Source organism: Musa acuminata, chromosome BXJ2-5 (assembly GCF_036884655.1).
Source record: "Musa acuminata AAA Group cultivar baxijiao chromosome BXJ2-5, Cavendish_Baxijiao_AAA, whole genome shotgun sequence".
NCBI lineage: Eukaryota > Viridiplantae > Streptophyta > Magnoliopsida > Zingiberales > Musaceae > Musa > Musa acuminata.
In genome coordinates this window covers 43,983,812-44,000,716 of record NC_088342.1, presented here as the reverse complement: position 1 = coordinate 44,000,716, position 16,905 = coordinate 43,983,812, and the positions used below count along the sequence as shown (strand labels likewise).

The 16,905-nt window shown below is 35.3% G+C and overlaps 4 protein-coding genes across 6 annotated transcripts; 2 read left to right on the top strand and 2 right to left on the bottom strand.

The window, feature by feature from the left end:
• Positions 1 to 857: 857 nt before the first annotated feature.
• Positions 858 to 3,868, bottom strand: LOC135611858 (signal peptidase complex subunit 2-like). Its single transcript, XM_065107506.1, has 5 exons — positions 3,721 to 3,868; positions 3,436 to 3,587; positions 3,239 to 3,320; positions 1,827 to 1,969; positions 858 to 1,166 (listed from the first exon to the last, which is right to left on the bottom strand). Exons 1-5 carry the CDS (start codon positions 3,811 to 3,813, stop codon positions 1,073 to 1,075), a joined length of 564 nt encoding a protein of 187 aa, XP_064963578.1. The 5' UTR covers positions 3,814 to 3,868; the 3' UTR covers positions 858 to 1,072.
• Positions 3,869 to 5,533: 1,665 nt separating this feature from the next.
• LOC103985448 (probable small nuclear ribonucleoprotein G) lies at positions 5,534 to 8,236 on the top strand. Its single transcript, XM_009403144.3, has 4 exons — positions 5,534 to 5,660; positions 5,773 to 5,795; positions 7,680 to 7,801; positions 7,931 to 8,236. The coding sequence occupies exons 1-4, from the start codon at positions 5,626 to 5,628 to the stop codon at positions 7,988 to 7,990; spliced, it is 240 nt and encodes a 79-aa protein (XP_009401419.1). The 5' UTR covers positions 5,534 to 5,625; the 3' UTR covers positions 7,991 to 8,236.
• Positions 8,237 to 9,638: 1,402 nt separating this feature from the next.
• On the top strand, positions 9,639 to 13,898 carry LOC103985449 (small ribosomal subunit protein uS3x). Of its 3 annotated transcripts, none has more exons than XM_065109711.1 (7): positions 9,639 to 9,797; positions 9,899 to 10,046; positions 10,134 to 10,305; positions 11,906 to 11,960; positions 12,033 to 12,164; positions 12,426 to 12,639; positions 13,613 to 13,898. In XM_065109711.1, the coding sequence occupies exons 1-6, from the start codon at positions 9,768 to 9,770 to the stop codon at positions 12,588 to 12,590; spliced, it is 702 nt and encodes a 233-aa protein (XP_064965783.1). In that variant the 5' UTR covers positions 9,639 to 9,767; the 3' UTR covers positions 12,591 to 12,639; positions 13,613 to 13,898. The 3 variants fall into 3 exon arrangements, with proteins under 3 accessions (XP_064965783.1, XP_009401422.1, XP_009401420.1); XM_009403147.3 differs by lacking the exon at positions 13,613 to 13,898 and adding an exon at positions 12,732 to 12,793; XM_009403145.3 differs by lacking the exon at positions 13,613 to 13,898 and having other exon boundaries at positions 12,426 to 12,793.
• A 795-nt stretch (positions 13,899 to 14,693) lies between these two features.
• Positions 14,694 to 16,103, bottom strand: LOC135611857 (uncharacterized). The gene has a single exon (XM_065107504.1). The coding sequence runs from the start codon at positions 15,844 to 15,846 to the stop codon at positions 14,908 to 14,910; it is 939 nt and encodes a 312-aa protein (XP_064963576.1). The 5' UTR covers positions 15,847 to 16,103; the 3' UTR covers positions 14,694 to 14,907.
• Positions 16,104 to 16,905: the final 802 nt, after the last annotated feature.

Here is a 16,905-nt window from a genome sequence, read left to right as displayed (position 1 = left end):
TATGCGATATATTATATAGTAAACCATGTGATATATTTAAGTGGGAGAAGGGAGTGTGGGATGAGAAGAAAAGGAGAAAGAGAAAAGAATATCAAGAAATCATTGTTGTGTGCAATTAGGGTTTATATGCACACAATTAGACTTTTTTTTTATTCAATGATTTTTAATTGAATCATAATTGATTAAATTAAGGTTCATCAAGTCTAATTTCAATAACAAAAGTCCTTGTACCCAAGTATAATTGACATCCTTATTTGACACCTTTAGCTTGTTAGTCCTCTGCGACTGTTGTCCGTTTGGAACTGTGTTAGTCTTGTGGGACTGTTGTCCTTTTGGAACTGTGCTAATGTTTGGCACCTATCAAGAGTTATTTTAGAAAATGATATTAATTTCCTACCTGGATGTTTCTCTTAAGACAAATGTAAAACAACACACATTACAAGAAAGATGTGAAGTTGAGAACAGTTTAGTTGTTGAACAAGGATCGAGCAATGGCAAACTTAATGATCTCATCAAGTGCATCATATTAGTCTTCAAAGGTGATTACTCCCTTTGCACATGTTGTATTACAATGTTTATTTGTAGAGTCCAAATATTATTCTTCAGAGTTGCAGATGATGCCTTCCTTTGTGTCCGGTCGTTCTTTTTATTTTTTTTTATTTTTATTAATAAAATTACTTTCGTAATTATAGGATAAATAGATTTAGATGATTTACTTTCATAAAAAATATCAATTTAACTTTTTAAAATATAAAGATCAAAATAATAAAAATAACTAATTATATTAAGTAACATGTAATTAACCTCAATACCACAGACATAGATCCACCAAACACAAACCAAGATAAAACGTGCAGTTAGCCCATCTAAAACATCCCAACTTAGTGGTGGTTGCTTCCTTCAGTAAAATTCAGAAATGATGGCAAAAACCTTAAAGGGTGTTTGTTGGTTTTTCAATGAAAATGATTGATAATTTTGATGTTTGCAATCAAGCAAGGGATTTCAACAGCAGGAACAAGTCCCCAAAAAAACCCTCTACTAACCAAGCCTGATGAAATTCCCCAAAGATGAGTTATTTGTTCTTCCGATCCCCATTGTAATCATCCATCAATCTCTCCACATCCTTCCAGAAGAGACCTTCAACGAGAAGACCATCCTTGGTGAACCTGATCAAAAAGAGAAGATAAGAAGTATAATTATAAAATTCCATGAAGAATCAAAAATCAAAGAATTGGTTCATTCTTTCAGAAGACAAAAAGATAAAAGAAACTTAACCGGACAACTTCCCAAAATGGGTCTTCGTCATCACCAGTATTAGATGAAACATCAAAAAAGGCATTTAATTGGTGGATAATTACTGGGAATCAAATATGGTCACATATATCTGACGATAGCTCTTCTTTATTTTTTTTGGGAGACAATTGTTTGTTTTTACGGTAATGATCATCGCTGCATAAACAAACTAACAGAAACAAAGAATACTAGGTTGGACAATACTTACTGGTGATGATCCATCACCTTGATGTTTGTTTTTTGTCTTTCAGATATCAGATATACATGACAAAAGATTTAAATTCAACAAGTTATTCTTAAAGGAATTTGCTGGATTATATTCATTCCCTGTCATGAAAACCACATGTTCGGTCATTACATCACCATAAATAAATTTAAGACCGTTCTTAAGTTCAATTTTCATTCAAATCCTAATTTCTTGATTCCTATCACAAACATTTCAATTTACCTTCACCAGTCAATTAAATTGACTTTAGTAAGAAATTATTCATGTTAAGGAAAAGTTTTTATTAACAAAAAGAGGAAAAACTAACCATTTTGTAACACTCTTTGTCAGAACTACTGGTTTATTAGCAGAGATGGACTTTGGATCAGCACTAGCTATTGTTAGAGTGTACATGTCAGAGAACCTTGGCAGCTTAGAGGACACGATCAATCCAGTGCTATTGAAAGATCCCTGTCATCAAATAAAAACAGAACCACACTTGAGTCATCAAATAAAAGCTGCATGTTAAGTATAAGCTTAGAGATATGTTGCAAGGGCAAAACATAGGTCTACTTAGGTGCTGAAAGACCAAAGTGAATCCATCACCTCAAACGAATTTACAACAAGCTTTGAAAATAATATACTTTTCCTAAAACATGAGAAGCAATATGATCTAACATCTGACAAATTCATGATATACAGACAACAATCTCCCGACAGCAAAGAATCATCGTACTTATCACTTCTCACTGCGTAAATGGTTCTTAGACTTACATTATCAGTTTAATAAATCAAGCAACATCCACGGGTTAACGTAAAATCCCAATTTCGTGTCACTAGAAGCCCAAGCCCTGACTTTGTGACACCGATAATGTAGCCTGCTAACACAGAACTTGCACATATCCCAACTCCATCCACCTCCTTACAAAAGAAAGGGACACCCAATGAAAGGCTGCTGATGTAAAATAGCTTCCGTTTACATACCAATAGTCAAGACAATCCTTATAGACAATTGTTATCCTATTTTGATGTCCAAATTGTCCTGAAAACCTATTGTAATAATGTAAAGTACAAGCCGATTGCTATTATATTTCAATACTCAAGTTGTTTTGATTAGTTACCTACCTACCAAGGAGGTATATGAAATACAACATCTTTGCAGAGAGATCAAGTAAAGCACTATCATGTTGCCTTCAGGAAAGACTTACATCTAGACAAGGTAAGTCAGAATATTTCAATTTGTCGCGTAAATCTCTAGCTGTACAGCGGACAAATTAAGTTCTTGTGGATTTCAAACTTAATATAGAGTGCTCAAATTAAGATAATCTATGTACATATGACCGAAGTTACCAACATCACCTAACTGTGTATTTCTTTTTGAAAAGAAAACAGACAACAATTGCATTAATATATCACCATCTAAAATGTTCCACAGGGAATGCTAAATGGGGGAGTCACCCTTCCAAGTGCAGGAATCCCTCGGGTAATCTGGCACAATTAGCCTTCCACAGGGAATTGTCTATTTTGTGTTGAATCAAATTGACAGAGTCATGCATGAGACTTATTAATCGTTCTTACATTTATACTTTTGCTAAAATGTTCCTGAAGACACACAAACTCATATAAGAATATCAACAGTATACCAAGGATTAGATGAAATAATAACCCAAAGTTATGTCATCAACATCTACACTACAACCAGGTAATTTCTAGATACTAATTCCAGCCAAAGAAACTTACAGGAGGAGGATAAGTGAAAAGGAACGCGTTCTTCTCCTTCGTATAGCTGATGCACTGCAACAGGCCATTAAACACTACATACTTGCCCGAGTCAAAGAAGAAACAAACTCCGCACAAATGCTAACCTTTTTGTGAGTGAGTGTGTGTGTGTGTGTGTTAGCAGAAGAAAATGGTCCAAACAAAGAGTAAAAGGATATAATCCGATGCAAGTAACAAGGAAGTCCCTATTTTCAGGGAATTTCTTGGGGTAGAACTGCGCAAGAAGCGCGATGGCGATGATGATGGATCCGATCAGCAGCCTCACGTTGCTCAACCTCACGTCCTCCGCGTAACCCTGACTCTTGACGACCTGAACCAAAGACAAACCATCTCCAACCTAAAAACCCTGGCGACTCATCGGATGCGGAAGGATCGAGGCGAACAAAGAGAACCCTAGAGATCGATCGAGGGGGAAAGGAGTCGAAGGAGGGAAGGGATGTGACCTCGGTGACCGATTCGTCGAGGAGATGCTTGATGGAGTAGTGATCGACGAGGTTTGCCTTCTTAGGATTCTTCGCCGCGCCGCTGCTCGCCATTTTTGGTGATCGGTTCTCTTCGATCTCTCTCCGGTGTGTGTCCGTTCTTCTTTTGGTTCATTTACCTATCGACCCACTAAGATAAAATTACGTAAGTACCCCTATTATTACACGTGAGATAATAGCTTTTACATTTATGTATTTTTTTATTTTATTATTAGTAGATTTTTTTTTGAATTGATATTAACAAAAAACTTTTCTATTAGAATTTAAAAAAACAAAATGATGTTTTTCATGTTATAATATTTTAAAATCATTTATGATTGTCCAATTTGTTGGATCGCAGACATGAAAAAATAAAAAAAATACTATGACTGCTAATCTAAAAATAAAAAATAGACATTAAATAATAAATAATAAATAATATGACTACTAATCAATATGTCATATTCCTTATATCCATTATAAGATGTAATTATAAATAAAATAAAAAATAGACAGACATGAAAAAAGAGATATTTTTGTGGGCTCAAAAATTTAGTATTAAAAAAAAAATCAAATTATACATTTTTTTTTTATTGTTGTTGCATGAGAGGGTATTAATGTCAAGTTTAGTGCATAATAAGTCATCTTGGAGACCTAACAAGATATAACACAAAGCTAAGTTGGCTTCAGGTTAGTAAAAGGAACAACAATAAATATTTTTTCTGATATTTAAGATAAAAATTTCTGAACTAAAAAAGCATCTCATTTTGGATTTTCAACACCTCTTTTTTATTTTTTTCTATCCTTTTATATCTCCAGTTTAGTGTTTTTTATACCATGTCAAAAACATTACAACCTAACTTAAAAATACTATGTTTTTACATGTTCTTATTCTGTGACCACTAAGATTATATATCTAAAACCACACAAAGGATGAAAATTTAATATTTATTATATTTTGAGTTTTTATCCCATATTTATAATTTTTTTATGGGTGGAAAAAGTATTATGATCCTGTTAAAATTTATTATAATTAATATACAAGTCAAAATCTAAAAGGTTATATGCTATTTTATATTTCATATATTTTTAATTTATAGTGTTTGTATATAGTATTTATTGTACTAAAATTATTAGAATCTTATTCAATTAACATTGAAACAAGAAAGCTTGACCTTATGGATTGGATCGTATCAATCGAATGTAAGTCTTTTTTATTCTATCAACGACATTTTTGGAGATACAAGTAAAAAAATAAAATAAAAAATAAAAAGCGAGACTAATTTGAAAAAAAGAGAGATTTTCTAAAAAATATCGAATATTTTTCGATCGATACCCCCTCATTTTGTTTTCTAAAAATAATAATCTAATTTAAAAAATATAATATATTATTATTATTATTATTTTCATCTGTTACAGTGTTTTGATCTGTTATAGTATTTTTTGATATAATATAGTGTTTTAACTACCTAAATAGAAATACTATAAATAATCAAAATAGACTATTAACATAAGCAAAGTTAACTATAAACTGATATTATATAATGACCTATGAGTAATGATAATAAAAAAAGGTATGATTTGATATCTCTTATCCTGTTTTTAATAACGATTATAATATGCATTATATCAATAAAATATTATTAATATTATTAAAAAAATATTCAAAATACAAATATTTTCTTAGGAAATCGTCTAAAAAATCGTAAAATTCGATTTTTTCGTTAGGGAATTCGGCTAATATTTTATTAATTTATTTGAAGCCATTATTTACGTGTCCGCTACATCGATGACGTCAGACACCTCACCGACGTCTAGGGTTTACTGTTCCCGAGCGGCTGCAAGTGTCCTTGGAGACCCACCTGTTCCTTCTCGCTTCTCATCACCATGAGCCGATCGGGCCAACCCCCGGATCTCAAGAAGTGAGTTCCTCAATCTCTTCCTTGGAATCTCTATTTGCTCGCGTCTTTAACCAATCTAGTGCTGACTCCTTGTCGATTCTTGGTACCTCCCGGTGCCTGCTTGTTTCTTCAGGTACATGGACAAGAAGCTACAGAGTGAGTGCCCCCTGCCGTGGTCGTCTGATTCCGCTTTTATTTGCGCTCTTTTCTTGGCGAAAGCAGTACACTTTGGGTTTTCATTCTGAGCAAATTTTTATGACACATCTTGGATTGGTTTGTTCTTTATGGAATCCCGAAAAAGTTAGTTGAGACCATTGAGATGAAATATAGCTATGTTCATTGTGGAAGATAATCTTGTGGAGATTATTCTTGGTTTCCTCGTAGGGTGGGTGAGTGACCAGGAGGAAATCGAGGGAAAGGTACAAACTTGGGTGATAGACGAAAAATTTTAATCTTGATTTTTAGTTTCACGAGTTGCCTGCTCTAACAGTAGGAAAAGTGAACTTTCGATTCTCTTGGGCTCCTTTAAATTTATCTCCTTAATATAATTTCTATTAGAAGTTTTTTATGCCTTCAATAATCTGTAGTATTAGTTAATGCTTCTTTCTCGGACTTTGGTATTTACATATTGTGATACCTTAAATAATTTGTACATAAAATAATATTGCAAAATAGCACATAGATTTAGCATGACAAACAGGTCCATTATCCATCCTCTGAATCATGGATCTCTGCTTCATTTTTCACATTCATGTTAAGTTATCATTAAGTTTAAATGCATCACCAATCTTATAGCATATATATTTAGGCCCCCTGTAGATTGTAAAACTATTGTATTTTGCCTATGAAATAGACCTTTTAATATTATCATTAGTAGTTGAATTTTCTGGGGCCTAGTTGTACTATTTGTGATTACATGGTAAACGAATCCTACAAGAAAATTAGAACTGACAAAAGTACAAGACAGGAATTGCATCTTTAAGTGTTTGATTCTTCCAAGATGCTTAAATATGGATTCTTTTTTTGTGAACTTGTTATTATTTTGCAACTAAATAAGGTTTTGCTTCTTTTCATTGAGTAAATGGGCATCTGCTTGCATGTTGAGAATTTAATTGTAATCCTAGACTGTTTGATTTTGAACAAGCTTTCAGTTTGAGTTATCGATATTATGTTTAGACAATAGGCATTCATTACAGGAGGATAGATGGGAAAACGTGTGATTATTAGACAACGATAATGCAACTGATGAAGATAAGAGAGATATTGGAGATTTGGAAGATATTTGAAGTACATTAGGCTTTGATCCTTTGAACTTGTTAGCTAATATATGCAAGAGGAAATGCAAAAAAGCAGATGTTTAGGGAAGGTGGATATTGTGGTCTTTATTCACGGAGGATGTTATTGCTAGAAGTGTCTTAAACCAAGATTTTCTTGAAAAGAACTTTGGGGGAACTTTTGTGTGAATCAGATGGATTGTCAAAATACTCAGAATTCAAAACCAGTTATCTATATATATTGTCATGTAGATTATGGAAAGTGCTATGCAACTTTTCTAGATGGTTCAAGATGCTGTTTAGTCATTGATGAGTGTTGGGTGGACTTGAAAAGATTAAGTTAGTTACTGGGATGACCAACTTTTGTAACTATTTGAGGAAAAAAGGGTCAAGTCCGGTTTGTTTTCTACACCCTTCTACATAGTTTACCATTAATGGGAGGGAACACAAAGGAGAAAAGATTTTCCATTATAAATTAATAGATAACTAAGTAGTATTGGATGGGAGGGAGCATAAATCTTATTTGTTTAACACTAATGGACCCCATAGTAAAATTGATAGACATGAAGACATATTAGAGATGATCTCCTTTAATGTTAAGTGTATAGGTAGATAGCAATAGCAGCAGGTCAGGTCAGGTTGTAGAACTGCCTTGTTCAGCGTAACATGACGAGCTGCCAGCAGGTCCAAGTTCATGTGCTTTAATTTATTCACTCGAATAGATTAATCTTTCATGTCCTTTTCACACGAAAACTCATATTTGCAGTAAAACTGAATGCAAACCGGGTCGTTGTGGGTACTCTCCGCGGATTTGACCAATTTATGAATCTTGTTGTTGACAACACAGTGGAGGTGAATGGCAATGAGCAAAATGATATTGGCATGGTGGTGAGTTCTTCTTGCAGCAATAATCCTGTTCAATTTATGCAATCTCTAGTGCTTTTATTAAGTTTTTCCTTGGGTTGCTTTGTCTTTCTTCTCTTTTTGAAGATATTGAAAATGTACTCTTTTTTGTAGGTTATTCGAGGAAACAGTGTGGCCATGATTGAAGCTCTTGAACCAGTCGCCAGAACGTAATCACATATTTTCTCTTCTTCGGATTGATGCTTGTACCAGACATGTTCTTAATGAACACTTATGATATTTGTAATGGTTTAGCTGGAGTTCATTGTCTACATTGTATTCCCTTGATGCAAAACCTGGTTAAGCCAATGTAGCATGACATTGTCCTTCCTTTAAATCTTGTCTTTGTCAGTTGGCTGTAGGATCTCTCAAGTACCTATTGTTAAACTATTTATAGTATGACATTCTATTTCTGTTGGATGCCTAGTGGGCAGCTAAAGGTAAAAACTAATAATAATTTAGAACTGATCGTACAATTAGTTCCTTTTGTTAGACATATCATCATGCATTATTTTTCACTGCTGATTTCTGCTTGTTTTGCCAGTGAAGTGGCTTTGCTTATTTTCTTCTATGAGGTGCTCTTAATGCCATATGTTTGCTGTGTGCTTCTCATTACCTGTGTGCTTCTCATTACCCAGGTTGCAATGAAACTGACATTATGCTTTTGACATCCATGACATTTTAATGGACTTTACTAGTAGATAAGATATTAGCATAGCATTTCTTGCTCTACATATAACATATGAAACTCAAAATGCATATATGTGAGGGTTTAATTACAAATTAGGCTATCCAGTTAATTATTTTAGTATTTTGATTTTTATATTTTAAAAAATTATATCGATATGTTTATAATTATGAAAGTAAAATATTTATGTTCATTTATTTTAGTATTATTGATTTTATTAATAGAAATATAAAAATAAAATATAAAAAGATAATTTTAATATTCTAATTGGTTGTGATAAATAACGACATGACAATAAAAAATGAGAGTCATTTTATATTTAGTTGAAGCAATTGTGAGTGACAAAAGCTTAATATTTGCATTAGTGTCAAAATATATGTAAAGCGGCTCTCATCGTTTGTTAGTCATTTTTTTCTCATTCACAATATTTATCCATCATTATAAATTGGAACGTTAAAATTATCTTTATATTTTATATTTTTATATTTTTATTAATAAAATTGATGATATTAGAATAAATAGATTTAGATATATATATATATATATATATATATATATATATATATATATATATATATATATATATATATATATATATATATATATATATATATATATATATATATATATATATATATATATATATATATATATATATATATATATATATGGTTCATTACGTTAAGCAGGGTACAAGATGTTATCATTTTGACTCATGAGACCTAAATAACAGTACATTAATCATTAGGATGTTTCAACGAAGATGAGTTTCATATTCTTAATACTTCTTTTCATGTCTAAATGTGACAAATGATACAATTCAACACAACACAAATTTGAATGAACCTATATATATATATATATATATATATATATATAATCAAGCCATCATCTACAATAGACCAAGTTCTTTTGCTCTAAAATGATGAAGATGTAAATCATTTTGTTTTAAGATCCAAACCACAGATCTTAATAATTGAGATTAAGTCCTTTGTTTGTGGGTCCATCAACAACAATGGGAGACCATTTACATGATCCATAAATGATTGACGGCTTTGATACTTCACAACTCCAATTATCCATCTAAACTCTCTGTTTCATGATCAACTTCTCCTAACCGTCCGATCTGCTCGATAAACTCCGATATAAGGAACACTTGCGCCGCTTATCTTCTTCTAGGGTTTCAACTTCCAACGCAACGCACGACCAGTCTAAAGAGCAAAAGCGGCGTCGAATCTGCTTCTCTCGAATCCCTCCTCGCAAATGGCGACCCAGATGAGTAAGAAGCGAAAGGTTGCACCTCTTCCGATCCAATTCTTCGCTTTTCCCCGAGGTTTTCTGCTGTCGCGCTCTCAATTCGGTATATTGGTTTGATTCCCTTCCCTCTCGCGTAGTTTGTAGCGGATGGGGTGTTCTTCGCTGAATTGAACGAGGTCCTTACGAGGGAGCTCGCGGAGGATGGCTACTCTGGCGTGGAGGTCAGGGTCACGCCCATGCGTACCGAGATCATCATCCGGGCGACCCGCACCCAGAACGTACTCGGTGAGCTATCTGTTACTTTTGGGAGTTTGATTCGATTTTCATGCTTTGGATAGGTGGTGTTTAGTGTTTGATTCCTTGTTGATTTAGGTGAGAAGGGAAGGAGGATTAGGGAGTTGACGTCGGTGGTGCAGAAAAGATTCAACTTTCCGGAGAACGGCGTCGAGCTCTACGCGGAGAAGGTGAACAATAGGGGGCTCTGTGCCATTGCTCAGGCTGAATCGCTCCGTTACAAGCTTCTTGGCGGCCTTGCTGTTCGGAGGTTGAGAACTATTTCACCTTTTGTTTCACTTCTAAATTTGATGAAAGAAGTATTTTCCTATTGCTTTGTTGTTAGCTGTGACACTTTTATTCATTATTGCTGTTTAAACGTGGTACTAAATTCCTTAATTGTTATCGATGTTATAAATGGGTGTTCAAGCTTGCATATGTGAGAGGAACAGTATTGCACCTATTCTAGAATTATGGTTGTACTCAAACTGTATCTCATGAATTCTGTTTCATGACTGTTAAGGCTAACTCTTATATGCTATTTAGTATGTTATGTGATCTATTGGCCATCATTTAAATTACAGTGGTAATTTAGATAATATCTTTGCATGGTTTTAATATCATTACGTATCTTGTTCATGTTTGTGATTTTTTTTATTGGTGCAGCTAGGTTCATGATGTTTCTTGATCTCATAATGGAAGCATTTGGCAACATGTTTACTAATTCATTGCCAATCATATGCCAAACTTGTTTCAGTTCTATAAATAACTCAATGGGATTTTGGTAGATGAGAACATGGAAATGTAGGTTCAGATACACGAGGAAAAGTTTCATAGGCACTGAAAGAGTTTTGGTTCTTTCTTTATCGGAACTTTTGTGTGCTATCACGTGGTCTTTTAGCTGTTATTTTGTACAAATTTTAGCCGCCATGGAAAGTTATTCTTTTTCATAGTTTGAATATGATTTTATATGTTTTTGATGTCTGCAATGTCTGTCGTCTAGAAATCAAATGGATGTAATGGCCATCTTTGTGTTGGAAGGTGACCATATCAAGTTTGTTGTTGATGTAGTTAGCTTTGTGATATTTCTAGATTGTATGATACGAACATCAGAGGACATGTTCATCCATTTAATGAAACGTAGGTGCTATTTTTGGACTTTTTTGTTGTCCATTTTTATGTTTTTTTTTTAAATTTGTTCTCAAGCATCAAATTCGTTGATAGTGACATCAAGTAATATTTTGACCGTGTGATTATTCACAATTGGCCTGTTTTATCAAAAGTCAGCATCAGTTACCTTAGACATATCCTCCTTTACTACTGGGCCATTGAAATGTGTATGTGCGTCTATGATGTTCATTTGATGATCAGTTTTTGTTTTTGCTTCGAGTTTCTGATTATGAATATACTTTCTTGTTTTGATGTGTACCGTTCTTTATCAGTCTTAAAAAAGACTGATTAACATGAATTCTGGCAGGAATGGAAGCATGTCTTGTGTTCTACATAATGCTATGACACTGTTGCGTCTGTGATATGCTGTAATTTTGTAGAGCCTTTTACTATCTTATATCCATGGTTAGTTAAATTCACACCAATTTATTAGTACTCTAAAGTCAAACATAGATCACCAGAGAAATTCTAATGAATTTCATCCGAGGATTCATATCTCAGTATAGTATTTTTAATCTATTATTTTCTCGTTCTCCATAACATGTTTTCTGGTATGTTCCTGTATGTGACATTTGTTTACATGTGACATTTGTGACTGTTAACTTCAGAGTTAATGGTGTGGACAGATTTTCTTTAAAATATGTACAGTTCATGGATTAGATTTTGGAATTTAAGTGGTGTTTGGTTTGCTCATGTTTTAGGGCTTGTTATGGTGTATTGAGGTTTGTCATGGAGAGTGGTGCCAAGGGATGTGAGGTATACACTGGTCCTAATGGTGCATCATTTTTTCTGTGGGGATTGGTGTCTTATTTCATTTTTTTTCTTTAGGTAATTGTGAGTGGAAAGCTCAGGGCTCAGCGTGCTAAGTCTATGAAGTTCAAGGATGGATACATGATATCTTCTGGTCAGCCAGTTAATGAATATATTGACTCAGCAGTGAGGCATGTTCTACTAAGACAGGTTAGCATCTAATATGATCAAGTTCTCCATTTATTTCATGCTCAAATGTATTATTTTTATGGTCTTCAGGATAACCTAATGCATACTTTTTTCGATGTTGGATGCAATGTTTTTACTTGCCAGTCACATTTTAATTTGCGGTTTGTGTCTGTTTCAGTGTTCCTTTTTTCCTCAAAAACATCAGATGTGAGACTGATCATACCGGTTTCTGGATATAGATTTTCTTTTCCTAATTTTAGTTTCACGCATTGTTATGAACAGGGTGTTCTTGGAATCAAGGTCAAAATCATGCTGGATTGGGATCCAAAGGGAAAGCAGGGTCCTACAACACCCCTTCCAGATCTCGTCACGATTCATCCGCCAAAAGATGAAGAAGAATATGTCAAGCCAGCAGTACTGGTGGCTCCAGAGGTACCAGTGGCATGATAATAATGGATACTGGTATTCTCCAGTCTTGGATGCTCAGCTGGGAGAGGTACTGGTGCTAAGAAGAGTTACCTTGTCATGCTTTTTCAGAATAACTAATTAGCTTTCATTTGTATGTGATCTGAACTTGTTCTTTCACAGTGCCTTCCAAACTATTGTTATCTTTGGCCGATGGAATTGCAAATTTTTCTCTTATGGCTGCATTTCTGGGCTTTTTATTTCACAATTGCTGAATGTGAGAGCTGTAGTACTCCTCATGTTGGTGTAGTTTGTTATTTGAGAAGTGCACAGCAGTTCAATGTTTCAGTAGACAATTAAATTACCTGTTCTGACTTATTTTGGAATGTCTAAAATCATTGATGCGAAACTTTGAATTATAATAGGTAATGAAGAACAAAAGGTATCCAATTATGGTCTCTTATTAATTATTCTCTGATACTCTACTGTTTGATTCCTCGTTTGTTCTCCTTTGATGAACCGCATGAATTCTTGTTGGGTTTCCAATCGTTTAAATAACAAAGTTGGTCTCCGTCTTCCTGAATTCGTAGTGAGTTAAATTCAAGACTTACAAGATGCTTTTTATACGGATATTGATTTATGTCCTTTCAAAATGATAGTCCATGTCATATGTATGATATACATATGATAAAATTGTTGATTCATTGTGGACTATCATTCATGGATGATGCTTTAATTCATCAGCAAAACATGGATCCTAATATACTGACCTCTAAGATGGTTTGCCTATCTAATCTTTCCTTCATTCTCCACTCTAAGCACTAACCTTCCTCCAACCATTCCATCCCAGTCAAACACTTGTTCATTATATTAGCTCAAGCTGGAAGGCAAGTGAACTTATTGGTCGATTTACCGTCATCTAGTTAATATGAATCCTCCAGCTAGTATCAGATCAAGAAAATCTTTATAGTAGTGTCACTCTTTTAAATAGTTTATAAAATAATTGTTCTGCTACTTTCTCTGAGAGGATGAAGAGAATGTGTCTTGTTTGCTATGCTTTGCAGTTGCAGTTCACCTGATAAAGACAGACAGTTGTTTTCTTGTAAGAGCAATCCATTATCTTTAAAGCATCCAAAGATTCCTCATCCCATTCCATGTAGACTTACTTCAGTGGGCAAATCAAAGATGATGACAGACCATGTTCATTTGCCTAAGAAGAAAGCTTATCACTTTGGCTTTTGCTATATACAAACTATTCAAGAGCAAATGATGTAGACAGGATTTGTGTGCTGGCTTTTACATGTGTTCTTTTATGCCATATTATGACTTGGAAGCTAAAGTTTCTTTTTATGTTTGTGTTGTTATATGCCGAATAAATGAATTCTTCAGTTGAAGTTGCTTTGAAGCCACAGCTATTGCAGGACAAAGAAATCATTTCATTTAAATTTACAACTCTCTGTAGTCAAACGAGCTTATCATATTGTGTTTTCATGCTTGGGTTAGATGGCACTACTCATAAATCTTTTCTATTTTAATAATAGATCTTTTATGATATGTATTTAAAAATTATCTAAAATGAATACTCTAATTGCCACCTTTGCCCCTATCTTATGTGTGATAACTGTGGGGTATTACAATATTCTTTCTACATGTAAATTTCACACTTTTGTCTCTGTTTTATATGGGTCTATTTTGAGGTATATCTTCTATGTATAAATTTTATATAAATCATAGTTGGTGATACGAGTTCAGAGATTCATTATCACATGAGAGATTTCTTATTCATCATAATTTAAGCTGAAAAATAATAAATATCAAATCACAAAAAGGGATGTGATTACTTCTCTTTTTTATTTTTTGTTGTCTTCAACTAAAGTAAATGGATAAGATGGATAATATCCCAATTCAAATTTGGAACATTGCAAACGAGAGAGGAGTCAAAGTTCAACCATTACTGTCCCCAAGTCCTGACTGGTGTGGTTATTTCAGGTTTAGAAAGGCTGCTATCAACATATTGCTGCTTGAATTGCCTCCCATCCATAGACAAACTCTTACAAATCTACTGTGTTGCAGAGTACATTATAGATGATGATGACGATGATACATTAGAAAGAAAGAAAAAAAACAATGATCAAACTAGCAGCAGAAGGCTACACCAACTATTCTCTTCCAAGAAAAGGATTGATGGCAACTGGCATTGATCTCCTCCATTCATTGGGGAGAAGAGACACACAGCACCGGAAGCCAAAAGAGTATCCTAAGCTGTACAAAGAAAGACGGAAGGATCAAACAAGAAGAACAAAGAACAAAGTGGGAGACACGATTTGATGATGATCCAAGACGCACTTCCTTTCTGTCTCTACCTCTCAAGCTCCAATGGCCTAAACCCTTTCCCCATAGGAACAAAGCTGTCGGACTCGGTCAGCGTCTTCTGTGACTCCAAGTCTTCCTCCTCCTCTTGAGCTCCGTCGTTGACCACCAGAGGCAGGTACTGCGGCTCCTCGGTGTAGGAGTGCGATAGGAAGAGGTAGAGCAGCATGGAGAACACTGCGGTGGCCGCCATGTACCAGCTGAACTGGAGGTTGACGAGGGACTTGGCTCGGTGGAGCGCCTCGTCGCTGCGGCAGCGGACGACCCTGTGCCCCTCCTCCCGGTTCATGAAGCAGCCCTTGGGGATGAGGCTGGGCGTCCAGAGCATGATGCCCATGACGACGAACCACACGCCCTGGAAGGCGATGCTGGCCGACCGGACGAAGCTCACGGGGAAGCTCCGCGGCAGGGCGACGCCGAGGAGGGTGGTGGCGAGCGACACGGCGATGACGGCCTGCAGCAGCTGGTGGTACTGGCCTTCGACGCCCATGTGGTCGGCGGAGTGGAGGTGGAACATGAGCAGCTGCTGCGCGAAGGCGGCTGCGGCCAGGAGCATGGTCATCTCGCCGTGGAGCCTCGGGCGGGGGCGGGTGCGGTCGAGGGCGATGGCGAACAAGGCGTAGATGAGGAGGGAGAGGGAAATGGAAGCGTGCTCGAAGTTGTGCAGGTGGTTGGAGGGGATGGTGCCGTCGGCGTCGAAGGGCTGGTGAGCCTCGGGGCCGATGATCAGCTCCATGGAGATGGAGGCGATGCTGCCGAGTATGATGAGGTAGAGCTCAAGGTGCTTGAGCTTGGGGGCGCAGAACCATGGGTGGGAGATGTAGGAGTTGGGGTGCGTGCGGTAGAGCTTGATGTGGTTGAAGAGGTGCCATAACCCAATCACCAGAAAGCCAAAGCCAGGTGCCACATGACCTACCAAGGTCCCCATGATGATGTCTCTACTGCTGCTGCTGCTGTTGCTACGAGAGAGAGAGAGAGAGAGAGAGAGGATGGTGCAGGGGAGTTTAGGTGGGCTTATAAAGTGGGAGAAGGGGGGAGTCGAAGAGTTGAAGGTTTGAAAGTTCTACGAAGCCATTGAGATTGAGATTGGCTTCATACGGTGGGATGACCCAACACGTGCAGGACTGCCACTAATTAATCTATGATCGACATCTCATACATTATCATATGATGTGACAATCGGTTTAATTGTACTATGTAAGAATTTGAGTCAGTCAATTGTTACCTCGCATCAATTGTATCGGTGTTTTGAGGTTGGCTCGATAAGATATGATATCGTGTACTGAGTGGTACACTAGAACATACCGAACGGTATATCTAATTTTAAATATTTTTTCTCTCTACTATACATCTGTTATAGTACAATATTATAATCGTAGATAGCCTTATCAAGTACGCCCTTGATATAGTATTGTAAAGTTTGACTTGGATTTTCCTTCAAGTGACATCATTTCATTTCAAGTAGAATTTTGATTGACTTTGAATCAATATTTACAATAAAACTAAAATTATTTGACTAGTTCTATTAAACAAATTAACCCTAATAAATTTTTGAAACAAGAAAAACATAGTTAATGCATGGGTTCGCATAGTATATTCCTATCCTGATTAAAACTTTTAAAATCGAATTTAAACAAAACATGATAAATTTGATCATTCAAATCCAAAAATTGATATAAAAGTGTATCTCACTTTATCACAACATATCAAAGAAGCAAAAGCCCAATAAGTACTTAAGAATGGACACAACAAGAAAGAACAACTTTATCCTTCTCTTTTTCACATATTCTCTATAACTTTTATCATTTTATAATATTAAAAAAATTATGATGTCAAGCTGATGTCATTCGATCAAGTTTAATCTAACTGGTTCAGGTTTAAAATATTGATTTTGATGAAATAAAAAAAGAAAAAAAATCATTAGTATGCATCATCTCTTAATTTAGTATTTAGATTTGGATAAGACGAACATTACGACATTGTTAAA

What these genes read in the sequence shown, in the direction of transcription:
- LOC103985448 (XM_009403144.3), top strand. Translation starts at nt 5,626, where the DNA reads ATGAGCCGATCGGGCCAACCCCCGGATCTCAAGAA. An exon ending in CAACCCCCGGATCTCAAGAA is followed by an intron (nt 5,661 to 5,772) that starts GTGAGTTCCTCA and finishes TTGTTTCTTCAG; the next exon opens with GTACATGGACAAGAAGCTAC. An exon ending in AAAATGATATTGGCATGGTG is followed by an intron (nt 7,802 to 7,930) that starts GTGAGTTCTTCT and finishes TCTTTTTTGTAG; the next exon opens with GTTATTCGAGGAAACAGTGT.
- LOC135611857 (XM_065107504.1), bottom strand. Translation starts at nt 15,846, where the DNA reads ATGGGGACCTTGGTAGGTCATGTGGCACCTGGCTTTGGCTTTCTGGTG.
- LOC135611858 (XM_065107506.1), bottom strand. Translation starts at nt 3,813, where the DNA reads ATGGCGAGCAGCGGCGCGGCGAAGAATCCTAAGAAGGCAAACCTCGTC. An exon ending in TCGACGAATCGGTCACCGAG is followed by an intron (nt 3,588 to 3,720) that starts GTCACATCCCTT and finishes TCTTTGGTTCAG; the next exon opens with GTCGTCAAGAGTCAGGGTTA. An exon ending in TTTTCACTTATCCTCCTCCT is followed by an intron (nt 1,970 to 3,238) that starts GTAAGTTTCTTT and finishes ATTTGATGACAG; the next exon opens with GGATCTTTCAATAGCACTGG.
- LOC103985449 (XM_065109711.1), top strand. Translation starts at nt 9,768, where the DNA reads ATGGCGACCCAGATGAGTAAGAAGCGAAAG. An exon ending in AGATGAGTAAGAAGCGAAAG is followed by an intron (nt 9,798 to 9,898) that starts GTTGCACCTCTT and finishes CCTCTCGCGTAG; the next exon opens with TTTGTAGCGGATGGGGTGTT. An exon ending in GTGGTGCCAAGGGATGTGAG is followed by an intron (nt 11,961 to 12,032) that starts GTATACACTGGT and finishes TTTTTTCTTTAG; the next exon opens with GTAATTGTGAGTGGAAAGCT.